Source organism: Oxyura jamaicensis, chromosome 5 (genome assembly GCF_011077185.1).
Source record: "Oxyura jamaicensis isolate SHBP4307 breed ruddy duck chromosome 5, BPBGC_Ojam_1.0, whole genome shotgun sequence".
Classification (NCBI taxonomy): domain Eukaryota; kingdom Metazoa; phylum Chordata; class Aves; order Anseriformes; family Anatidae; genus Oxyura; species Oxyura jamaicensis.
The window spans coordinates 61,347,780-61,360,150 of NC_048897.1; the positions used below are offsets into that span (position 1 = coordinate 61,347,780).

The 12,371-nt window shown below is 39.7% G+C and overlaps 1 protein-coding gene across 8 annotated transcripts in view; it reads right to left on the reverse strand.

Moving 5' to 3' along the window:
- TRIM66 (tripartite motif containing 66) overlaps positions 1-12,371 on the reverse strand; it is a 48,848-nt gene that overhangs the window by 3,312 nt on the left and 33,165 nt on the right. For all 8 annotated transcript variants that reach the window (XM_035328849.1, XM_035328848.1, XM_035328847.1 and 5 more), the window contains 8 exons: positions 11,690-11,950; positions 11,248-11,473; positions 7,250-7,310; positions 6,351-6,525; positions 5,209-5,519; positions 3,741-3,864; positions 1,343-1,417; positions 28-180 (listed from right to left, as the gene is read on the reverse strand). In XM_035328849.1, coding sequence (XP_035184740.1) covers positions 28-180; positions 1,343-1,417; positions 3,741-3,864; positions 5,209-5,519; positions 6,351-6,525; positions 7,250-7,310; positions 11,248-11,473; positions 11,690-11,950 — 1,386 coding nt within the window. The remainder of the gene's footprint in view (positions 1-27; positions 181-1,342; positions 1,418-3,740; positions 3,865-5,208; positions 5,520-6,350; positions 6,526-7,249; positions 7,311-11,247; positions 11,474-11,689; positions 11,951-12,371) is intronic.

The window sequence follows — 12,371 nt, forward strand, 5'->3', positions numbered from 1 at the left end:
CCTCACCCACGTGTATTAGAAACTTACATAATTGAACTTTGCACAGTTCCAAAACATGAGACGCACATCAGTCACAAGTTCCTCAGGTGCAGAGTAGTGGAACTTGTCCTTTTTTTGCAGCTTTTTTCGTATGATTGACAAATCCATTGGCCTTTTTATGATCTGATAATAATGCCGAGCCTGCAATAAGAATAGAATACAGGTATGTAACCTTTTTAAAACATTTCCTGTCCAGTGACTTCTGCTTGTAGTTTGGACAGAAGTCACTGCAGAGAATTCCTTGCAGCAAGGAAGAGAGCTCTGATCTTCTGCTAGTTACGCTTGCACATCATCTTCCTGTATGCCTTTGATTAAATCTATACTTGCTTGCAAGATTGGTCTTGAAAATAGCACACTTCAGGGACTACTTTGCTATTTTCACTTCCTAAAGTTTATCCCCAGATATAAATGTCATCATTAAACCATAATCAATAATATATGTAACGTTGATAATTAGCTACTATTTCCCCCTAGCAGTTTTTAAAATAATGTGCTGGGATACTGGCAGCCGATACTGTGGGTAATAGTCTGCCAAGAGTGACTAAAAAATATGCTACTATGCACTCTTTCTAAAGTTCAGCAGAAGTCTTTTTCAATGGCACCAGCTACCAGGATTTCCCACTCCATAAATCTTTCTGGAACAAAATTTACTTGTTCGATAACGTGTTCCATAAGCTCACTGCAAGCTTTATGGGAATGTGTTGGGTTTTTATATATACATATAGAGACCGAGTTATTTGGACTGTTTCTTCACATAAACACTCCTATTATTCTCTCATCTTTCTCCTTCAACTTGTCTCGCACTGTGTTCCTGTTAAAATCACATGAATCTACAACTTCCATAGAATGGCCAGTTAACAGCTGAGTACATGGATGAAACAGCAGTCAGGCTCCACACCTTCCTGTGAGCACAGTCACGACTGCCTTTGTGCAACAGACCAGAAAACAGGGAGCCCAGGGTTATTTCAGAAGCAGACCACTCCTCTGGCAATATGACATTGTCGCTGTATGCAACTTCCTTTATCACTTGAACACCTTACATACCCTTAGTATCCATACCATTGTCTTAAACTGACACTCAAACCAGGCCTGAGGACATTTGCCAGCATTTACCTGCCTCAAATCTGAGGCTTCAAAGCACTTGCAAGTGGGAAACACCAACCCCCACCTAGGAAGCAATGTTAGTTACAAAAAAAAAAAAAAAAATGCAATTCATATATTTCATGAAGACAAAGGAGAAACTCATGAGGTCTACCAGAGTGTTCTTTGGCTTCCCTCTGATGGAGGTGTGTTCGGTACTTACCAGAGGGCTGACAGGTTCATGGAATGGGAGGCTCAGACTACTGCAGAACAGGGAAAGCACCAGCTTTTCACACTTCTGTAGAAGCCAAGTTTGGAAAAAAATAAATAATAATAATTCAAAACAATTGAGTTTCACTCTTGCCATTAGCTAATCAATCATACTAATGACACAGGGAGTTTTTATGTAGCCTATACATTTCTGATGCAACATAGCATTCTTCATTCTAATCTGGGGAACATTTTGACTCTTTTTTGTTTGCTTTTGTTTTGTTTTTTATAATTTTGAAAATGAGGATAGTAAAAGAAATGAAAGAAAAGAAACATTTTGCAACGTATTTTGTGTGCATGTGTCTTTCCTGGAACTCTTGGGAATTCATCACTGTCACTAACTCTTTCTGTACTCCAGATCTGTTCCTTGGCTCTTATCTAAAAGAAAAGCAGCGACAGTGTTGAAACAGTTAAATGGAAAACACTTCATGCTGTTGATAGCCATTCCTGCTGTTGATGCCCTGCTTCTAGGCTGGGGCAATCCCAAGCACAAATACAGGCTGGGCAGGGAATGACTGAAATTCAGCCATGATGAGAAGGACCCGGGGGTTCTAGTTGACAAGAAGCTCAACGTGAGCTGGCAGTGTGTGCTTGCAGCCCAGAAAGCCAACTGTATCCTGGGCTGCATCAAAAGCAGAGTGACCAGCAGGGCAAGGGAGGTGATTCTCTCCCTCCACTCTGCTGTTGTGAGACCCCACCTGGAGTGCTGTGTTCAGCTCTGGGGCTCCCAGCATAAGAAGGACATGGAAGTATGAGAATGAGTCCAGGATGTCCACAAAGATGATCGAGGGGCTGGAGCACCTCTCCTGTATTCACAGGCTGAGGGAGTTGGGGTTGTTCACTCTGGAGAAGAGAAGGCTCCGGGAAGACTTTACAGTGACCTTCCAGTACCTAAAGGGGGCCTACAGTAAAGCTGAGGACAAGCTTTTTGTTGCTGAGTGCAGTGATAGAACAAGGGGGAATGGCTTTAAACTAAGAGAGGGCAGATTTAGATTAGATATTAGGAAGAAATTATTCACTCAGAGGGCGGTGAGGCACTGGCACAGGTTTCCCAGAGAAGCTGTGGATGCCCCATCCCTAGAAGTGTTAGGGGCCAGGCTGGATGGGGCTTTGTGCAACTTGGTCTGGTGGGAGGTGTCCCTGCCCATGGCAGGGGGTTGGAACGGGATGATCTTTAAATTCCCTTCCAATCCAAACCATTCTGTGATCTATGAGTCATACAAATGGATGTAAGCTGTTTAATTATCATTAAGTTGCAAAATACTTATACTAGTCTTCCTTTGTTCCTTCCAAAGTCTTCCTTTGTTCCCTCTCACCAAACTGATTACAGGAAATGCACTACAACATAGTTATAAGCCACATTTTCTCACTAAGAAAAGAAGTTTCTAATCAATTCCATTTTCTCAAAAGAACTTCACAAATCAACACCCAGATGACAGCTATTTCTGGCCAGTTGCACCCAATGCAACGAGGGATCACATAAATGTCCAGAAGTTACGTCCAGCTCTTTAAGGACACAGTCGCTCAGGTCTGGAAATAGCATGGATGAATTTGTGCAGCGCTGCAGCTAGGCTCTTCAGCCTTGCCAATGAGCTGCAGTCCTCTGGGAATAATTGCTGTTTCCTTTATGTACAGTGCCTTATCCTAGATTTCATTAGTGTAGGGCAAGCTCAGCACCTGCATGCAGCTGTGTGAACTCACCCTCCCTGTCCAGCTGTCACTAATATGCTCAGAACAGCTATCTGGGGTTTCTGGCTTCCTATTACCAATCAGACTTACGAAAAGGTATTTTTCATAAGAGATTTGGTAGAGGAAACTGGTAATGGGGATGTAAAAGGATAAACTTCCATCTAGGCTGGGTTAACAGGGCCTAGATGTCATCCTAAAGGGGATCAATGGTCCATATGAAGACAATAAGATGCTGGCAATCCAAATGAGAGTCAGAAAGCATCCACATCAGCAAATATCATTACAACTGGCCTAAGCAGATGGCTGAGAGGGTGCCAAGTCTTGAAGAAGAGAGTTTAAGTGACAGAGTGCCAAGCAAAGCTGACACAGGGAAGGTGCTCTGCTGCTGAGTGCAACTTCTCTGTTCAAAGCAGAAGAGAATTCCAGATCTGCCAGTTTCATTTTTCTATAGCATGACATTCATTTTAAATTAAACAGCAACTTTCTAGAAAGAATAGAATGATATAACTGAATATTAACATTGCTTTTGGCGTATTTAATATCCTCTGAAACATTCTAGAAGGAATCGAGTCAGAACAGTCAACTTTCCAATGAAGAGGCAAAGTCTCGTGCTGAGATCATATTTCCTCTCCTACAGAGTAACAGTATATAGTTATTCCCACCTTCTGATCATAATCATCAAGGCCATACTGTGCATTGTAACTGTGGCCGTAGCGTGTGTTCTCACAGTCATATTCTACCTCTGGCTTCACTGGATTACGGCAAAGCGTACACACCCATTCGCCCCTGCAAAACAAACAAACAAACAAAATCGTGTCAAATTTGGTGAGCTACCTTGTCAAATAACAAACTTCAGAAATTACTGTTTGAAAACAATTCTCATTCTTGACTCGTATTACAGCTGTAGGCAACCTTAAGCTCATTCTATTAGATATTCTTCAAGATACTTGAATATAATTAGAAGCGTAGTAATTCCAGATTCTACTTATTACACTTTTTCTGTTACAGAGAAAGAGAAACACAAAACATTAAGTGTTTGAAATTACATAGCAGCAAAGCGTGCAGCTATACTGACTCAAGTTCTGTTTAAGGAAAGGAAATACAGCCAACAGTAGGGTCACAAGAAAAAAAAAAAAAAACAGCTCCATTAGATAATATATCAATTATCAAATAAATTAACATTATCTCAAAAGTCATAACGTGTACTCATACATAGGATCCCAAACCAAATAGCCATAGTTCTGCATGAGCATAACTGCCCTTCCTATCTGTTTTCAGAACCCCCTTGAAGAATTTCATGAGAAAGTGATGGAACCTGTGCAACATAGGACCTCAGAGACAGTGGTATATTAATGAACTATCAATACAGAGGAACTAATTTACTTCATATGAATTTAATTGCTTAGGAAGTTTATTTTACATACAGTTATTTGGCCTTGACACAAATGAACGCTCTGGTCTCAGCTATAACTGAAAAATTTATAACTGAATTCAGCATTATACAACACCAATAATGCACATTTTTCACACAGTCTCACTTCTTAAGTTTGCTATGCAGAAACATAGCTAATTCTGGATCTTTGTCATATAAAATCTGTCTGTGACAAGTTGCTATATGAGACTATGTGTCTTAGGAAACGCGTGTCCTAAACACTGCCAACAAAAGCCCCAGTAGTCCTAAATTTCCCCCAGAACTGGCTGGAAAACTGAACTCTTATTTATTTATTTATTTATTTATTTTAACTGTCAAGCTCACTGATTGTCCCTGTACTTGTGCAAGTCACTGTTCTTGCAGGGAAGAGTTGACATCTCTACCACCAATGTTACATGAGCGTTAGAATTTTACTTTTTCTCTGGAAAGTTGTAAGAAAGATTTTAAAGCTTAGGTCTGCCACTTCCTTTGTTGTACTGGTCAGCTAACTGCAGGAAAGGCACGGAATGGTGGTTGTTAATACATACTTGAAACTAGGTGAAAATAAGACTATTCTTTCATTTGTAAGAAAAGAACAAAAAAGGTAAGTAGAGATGCAGTCCTTGCCCTTGTGTTAGGCTGACATATACATCTCTGAGGAAATATTCTACCAAGGCAGTAAGCAGAAATGGAGCACATTAGTGAAATGTCATACATACACTGGAAAGCTGAGCAGGGCTGGAACGTGGCAGGAGAGATGGAAGACCTTGGGGCAGTGATCACAACACAACAGTTCTCCTCCATTAAGACACACAGCGCAGAAATCTTCATTCTCAATTGTATTGACTTCCTGTGTGACTGGAGATTTTTTCATCATGATGGAGGTACCATTACTGAGCTTCTGATCAAAAGGTGGAGTATCTCCAGGAGGAGATTGTATCTGTCCTGCAGCCTGGGTTGTAACACATTTTCTGTCTTCCTTGTTCTCCTCTTCGCATTTCAGTCCTTCAGGTGGACTATCTTTATTTATCTTAAAGGAAGAAAAATCTGGGATCACACAGTCATCATTTTCATATCTAAGCACGTAACAGCAGTACTAACCTGCAGAAAAAAAAAACAGTTTCTCTACAGTGAACTCTACTGGAGAGGGCAGTGAGTTTCAGCAGGCTCATGCGTAGCTCAGAATCTGACACTGGTTGGCCAGGTCATCTTGGTCAAGTCACTTCCTCCACATACCACAGCATCATAACACAGACAGAGGTGCATAGATTTCATGTCACAGAAACAAGCTTATATGCTCTTTATGGGAACTGTATGCAGCACCTCTGCCAGATGCATGTTTTACAGGAAACAGCTTGAGAAAAAAAAAAAAAAAAAAAAAGAAAACTTTTTTTTTTCTTCCCAACAGAAATTCCAATTTCCTTCTGTGAAAAGAAATTCACATTTAAGACTTTGGTGAAGTGATAGAATATTAAGCTTTTAAAAAATCTGTAATACTGTAATTCTTGGAACTGGTTCCTATCATCCAAAGATGCCATGCCTGAATATGCATTAGGTTAGTTTAAAGTTATTTTCCTACATTTGTGACTAGACAGATAATCCAGACTGTTGGAATACAAAAACACTGCAGCTATCTGATGAAACAGACTTCTCAGTAATGGAAGTAACAGGGAGCTGTGCAGCAAACAAAAGCTGCATCCTCTTTCTTCAGCCCATCACAGAAGTGTATGAGGGTGAAATGAATTATAAGACTACTTATACACAGACCGGTTTAGTGTATAATAACTTCCAGTAACTATGAATATAAGCCAGAGAAATACTAATGAGAAAGCAGGTAAAACTTCAAACAAATTCCACTCACTCTTATAGCCATACTTGAAGACTGGGTCCCACATTCAATTATCAGGAGGAAACTGCCCTCCTGCTCACTCTCCTGTGGCTGGAGCTTAAAAACTGGGAGCTCCCCGGATTCTGATGCATGTATCTTCAGACGTTCCAGTCTCACATAAGGGATCTTCAGCTCTCTAGGGTCAGATCCACTATTAAAATGAAACATGGTTAAATTAATTCATATTCCACAAAATTCTCCTCCCTACTCAGTTTCAACATTTTCCATGTACTATTGTTTGTTCTCTTTTTCCTTTGTGACTCTGCTGGCTAAAATCTGAAAAGTTTTTCACATGCCAATTCTTTAAGAAATTGGAATACAAGAATTTTCATTTAACGATGCCTGCAAATGCATTATTAACTTCTGTCCTAAAATCTTTCCCTGACTATCCTCAAAAGTATTGGTTGTAATCATCTCAATTCAAGCCTGGTTTAATGCTTTTCAGTGTGGCTGGCTTCAAATAAGAATACAGCATATCATTCAACTTTACTTTAAAATCTTAGTACAGCAATAGAAAAAAAAAAAAAAAACACCAAAGTTTTATGAAATTCAAGGTAATGTTAATCCTATTACCATTATATATACATATATAGGTTTAGTTGGGGCTAAACAGTTCATAGTTGTTCACATGAGGTAAGTGCAAATATTTAAACGTTCTGAAAAATCACGAGAACAGAAATGCATGAACTCACCACTTGTTTTAAATTGTTTTCAAGTTTAAGAAAATACTTCATAACTTTCAGAACTATTATCTATAAGGAATCTTGCATTCTTTTTAAAACAAGCTTTCCATTAGCATTAAGTATGAGAAATTTTCTAAATACACGCATAAAATTTCATGGCCAGTGCTTTTCTATAAAAAAGACTGTTACCTGACATCCTGATTGCTTTTCACATCCATTTCTAAATGTTCCTTTTCACAGTTATTGGAATCTGGAACAGAGGATAAGAAAATGAATAAAATATTTATAATATCAGAGTCAGATTAGTGTAGAAAGTACTTCAATATTCATGTACTTCTGACTGGTGTTTAATATGGTATCATAAGTGAATTATGGAATCATTTCATCTATATGTATACCAAATGTGTGTGCTATTTTCTATTCTGGGATACAGTCTCTCTCTCTCTCTTTGCTTTCAACCACAGTTTCTGTATCGAATATGAGGAACCTTTCCCAAATATTTTGTGGAAATGGTTACATTCCTATGGTATTACAGACATACGCAGACATGACACATTCATCCATGTACAGGGAACAACGTAGGTAATCCTCTTTGCCATACATTTTTCACTTGACAGCAACAGACCTACTGAGGTCTGAATGCCTGAGGCTCAGGAAGTCTTTGCAGTCCCCTGTTCCATGCTTAGAAGCTCCCGGATAATTCTAGTTACTGGAAACAGAAACGAAATCATGCCTCCCATCAGTCTCTTAGGGACAAAAGCTATACTGTAGGATTCCTTTATACCCTCCAAAATATGTAACATATAAGCACGTAAATTCAAAATTTTCCATTACATAAGCATGTTCGTAACTGTAGCTCTTGACTGATACTAGACACCAGTAACAAAGCAGCTTTGGAGAGATGGAATGGGGGGCAGAGATGAATGCTGCAACAGATGCCCCTGTAAATATCAGTCCACTGACAACCTCCATACTTTGGTAGGAATTATTTTGACATAGATAAGACTAACAAGAAAATAAACCAAATATCATGTGTATCTGGAGACAAGTAAGTACCATTAAAACGTTTTATTATTTTTTTTTTTTTTTAAGATAATCTAGTGTGGGCCAATGGTCCCTAGCCCATTGCTTAAGAGCAATGTGCCTCTAAGATATTCTCTTGTTGTTCCCAGTCATAGGAAATGTAAAACAATAAAGACTAAGAAGGAAAGGTGTATGTCATGTCACTGCAATGCGTTATTTGCCTGTGACTGTTGCTCAGGTGAAGGTTGGTAGTCAAGGCTCTGGACAGAGTTACTAAGGTGTGACTGCACGCTTAGCTGAGGGAGCAGCTCTTGTGCACTGTCAAACCTGAGGATGTCCCAGTGGTGCTGGGGTCCTAACATTATCCAACATTTCCATCAGTAACTTGGCTCACGAAGTAAGAGTACTTATAAAAAATGGGGAAGACACCAACCCAGAGGGGCTGCAAGCACTTTGGAGGATGTTGACAATCCAAAAATTATCTTAATACATTAAAAAAATATATAATCTCCCAAATCAGCATGACTGAATTGAGACAACTCCAAGTCCTAAGGAAGGATCAGATGAATGAAATCACGAAGGAAATTAACTTGACCAGGGAACTGTTCTGTAGAAGGAACTAAAGGTTAATGCCATGCCACTCACTACATGCAAGTCAATCACGTAATGCTGCTGCAAAAGAAAGCAAATGTCGTCCTGCAGTGTGTTACCAGTAGTGAGGAACGTAAAACACAGGAAGCTGATACACTGCACTGCTCAGCACCCCAGAGGCATCTGCTGCAACACTGCATTCAGCTGTGGGCAGCACTCTGTACTGGGTCTGGCTGGGATGTTAACTTTCCCTGCAGCAGCCCATACAGTGCTGCGCTCTGCACTTGTAGCTAGAACAGCAGTGGTATCACACCGGTGTTGTGTCTGCTGCTGAGCAGTGCTGGCACAGCATCAGGACTCTCTCTGAGCCTCCTAGGGGGTGGGCAAAAAGTGAGAAAGAAACGTCAGCAGGGCAGCTGACCTAAACCAACCAAAGGGATATTCCATACCATATGATGTCACACTCAGCAATAAAAGGTGGAAAAAGGAAGAAGAGGGGAGGGGTGGGCTCTCATTGCGAAAACGTCTGTCCTCCTCCCGAACACCAGCTACGTGCGTTGAGGCCCTGCTTCAAGGACGTGGTCAAGCATCGCTCATTTGTGGGAAGTAGAGAGTAATTTCTTTCCTCTGCACTTCCACATAGCCTTTACTTGTTTTGTTTAGTTATTCCCTTTCCCCCTCCCTCTTCCCCTTTCCCTTTTTTTCCCTTTAGTTGAATTGTTTAATTAATAATATTTCTTTAATTATATATATATATATATATATTTTTCCCTCTTTAATTAAATCATTCTTATCTCAACCCGTGAGTTGTTCTTTCCTTTACTTCTTCCCCTCCTCATCTGAGGAGGGGGAGTGAGAGAGCGGTTGTGGTGTTCAACTGCCTAGCACGGTAAAACCACCACACACTCTAATTGCAGAGAGCCCAGAATAGCCCAGAAGGAATGAGGTGGTTATTTAAAAAAAAAAAAAAAAAAAGAGGCAACTGAGCCATGAGGAGAGCCTGAAATCATCAGACTTGTTTAGTCTAGGAAAGGGGTGGGAGGATCTGCGCAAACCATGATAAGAAGAAAAGAGGCTGTATGAAGAAAACTGATGAAACGATGTACAATTTTACCACATCCCTTAGGGGTTAGCATAAGAAGTGTTTTGCTCTAAATTAAGATGATTAAGATGCTTAAGATGCAATGTTTAGATTTGATATTAAAAAAAAAAGGATGAACCACTGGACATGCACACCAAAAGGAGTGGGTTTTGGCAGCACAGCACTGCTGAAGCCAGTTAGTCCTACAGAGAGCCTCTAGCAAAGATATACTGCCTCTGCAACAGAGAATCTCTCACTGATGCATGCTGCACACCATGACAGTATCTCCTTAGGTGTCTTTTCACTGTACTTCTTCAGACAGAGAGCAGGATGGGAATTACTCACTACTGGTCCTTCCTTGTGGAAAGGGAGCAGCACTGAAGTCAACACTCCAGTCTTTCCACCCCTGCTTAGAGCAAATTTGTAGTGTCTGTTATGGATCGCGTGATTCTGCATGCTGGGACTGTTTTCTGTGTATAGTGTCACACAACCCAAACCAGATACTACAAAACTGCTCCTCTCAAAGTGACTTAACCTGACCGAGGCACAGCTTTTTAGGGGTGCAGCTGATCCTCACTACTCCCAGCTTACAGCTGATTGTGGCATAATTGCCACAGTTTGGCACAGTACGTATAAGAGAAGACAAATACATTTCCTTGGTTCACTGAACTAGGCCTTCTTTGTACTAATTAGAATTCTCTGTATAAAAATACAGCATGAAGATAGAAATATTAATTCATCTTTTATGGAGAAAAGCAGCCAAATATTGGCATAAGTCACATAATAACAGCTTGATCCTGAAATCCCTTGCTTGCATGAATAGTCCCATTGACTTTTAGAGTTTGCAGGAATCAGGCTTTAGAGTATAGCACAAGGATGCTGGCAATTTGCCCATGGAAAGAGTTAAGTAAGGTCTAATTCTCCATTAAGACTGAAGAAATAGGCCTTGGCTGAAGGGAATGTTCCACAGTAGAGGAGCCAAGCAAAAGCACATATTGTGCAATATATTAACCTTACAAAAATTTGTTATATGACTGATGTGAAGGACTTAGCAGAAAGCACATTACATTTTGGAAGTCTTTTTTTTTTTTTTTTTTTTTTTTGAATTTTAAAAACAACTTTTTAATTTTTAAAAATTTTTTTTTTTTTTTTTTTTTTTGGACTCTTAAAACCAGCTCTTCAATAGTCATAACAGCAGGTCTCATTAACAGAAAGTGCTTTTAGGAGAACTAAAACTCCAGGTACTTCACATAGACACACTCATCTCTTGCTCAGAGATGAAGGATATTACAAATTCAAGGCATATAATTTCCAAGTTTTTCTTCACAAATGAGATCAAACACGCTTTTCCATTGGATTAAGTACTTGATAACATTTGAATCTTGATGGGAAAACACATTTATGAAAGTACATTAAAAAGCATACTGTTTTGTAATGCACAGTGATAAGAAAAAACTCCCAAATCTAAATGAAACAATGAAAAGCTTGGTACCTTCTTCATTTCTAAGTTCTCTCATTCTGTCATTCACAGGCAGGGAAGAATTATTGCTGAGCACTTCAGAGGAAGTACAACGCTGAGATTTTTTGACCGAAAGATTAATAGGTTCTTCCAGCACTTTTTGCATAGAAAGACTTAATTCATTTACTACATCTTGCCCATCAGAGGCCATGCTGTTTTCTAGAGGATGATCCACAGTATTCAAGTCTTCATTTTCCAGCTTCAGGGGAAAAAAAAAATACCAAATTTTATAGTTATTTTTCTTTGTTTCCACCTTAAGCAAACAATTTGTAATCAGTCTTCAAGTACCAGCTTGAAGACTGATTGAAGCTTGAAGCAAAACTGTACTTAACTGAAACAGGTGCTTTTAACTAACAATGTGTGCCACCAAAGAAAATGGATTCCTTTTCAGTAGAGGAGTTTGAGTGATTCCTACCTTGCACTTAGCGCTGCTCTGGAGTGCATCACCTGGTGCAAGGCCAGAGCTCAGGTCACCCAGAGCTCTGCCCAGTACTAAGCTGTAGCTGGGCACTGGTTCTGGTGGAGTATCACAGTCACAACGGGTGTTCGGGGATGAACCAAGTGCTACAGCGGCCACACCTTGCATCTGTGGATCAGCTGACCTAGATAACCTTGTTGAAGGTAGTTCCATTTCTAAATCGTTTGAAAAGCCCACAATGCTTAATGATGCTGAACGCTGGGAAAAGAAATAAAAACAGTATGTTAATCAGTTTTCTGGCAGCAAAATGTTGGTGTTATTTCTGTAATGGATGAGATGCTGTTTCAGCTGTAGGTAATGAAGCAGCTGAGTCACAAGGTCATGAGAGTATCTATTGTAATCGGACACCATTTCCTGAAGCTTTACAGTTTCCATCATTAAAAGTGAAAACTGGAAAAGGAGACGCCCATGTTACTCTTCTGTGATTTAGAAAAATTGTCATCCTTTGATCACTCCCAGGGATCCTGATTTTTAACTTCCTACAATGAATGGGAAATTTAAGCAGGTAGAACGCTGTACTCAATTTATCTCTGATATCAACCCTACTAATTTTCATTAAGCCATTTCATGAGGAATAAGATTCAGACCACAAATCTGAACATTTTATTCAGCAATCATC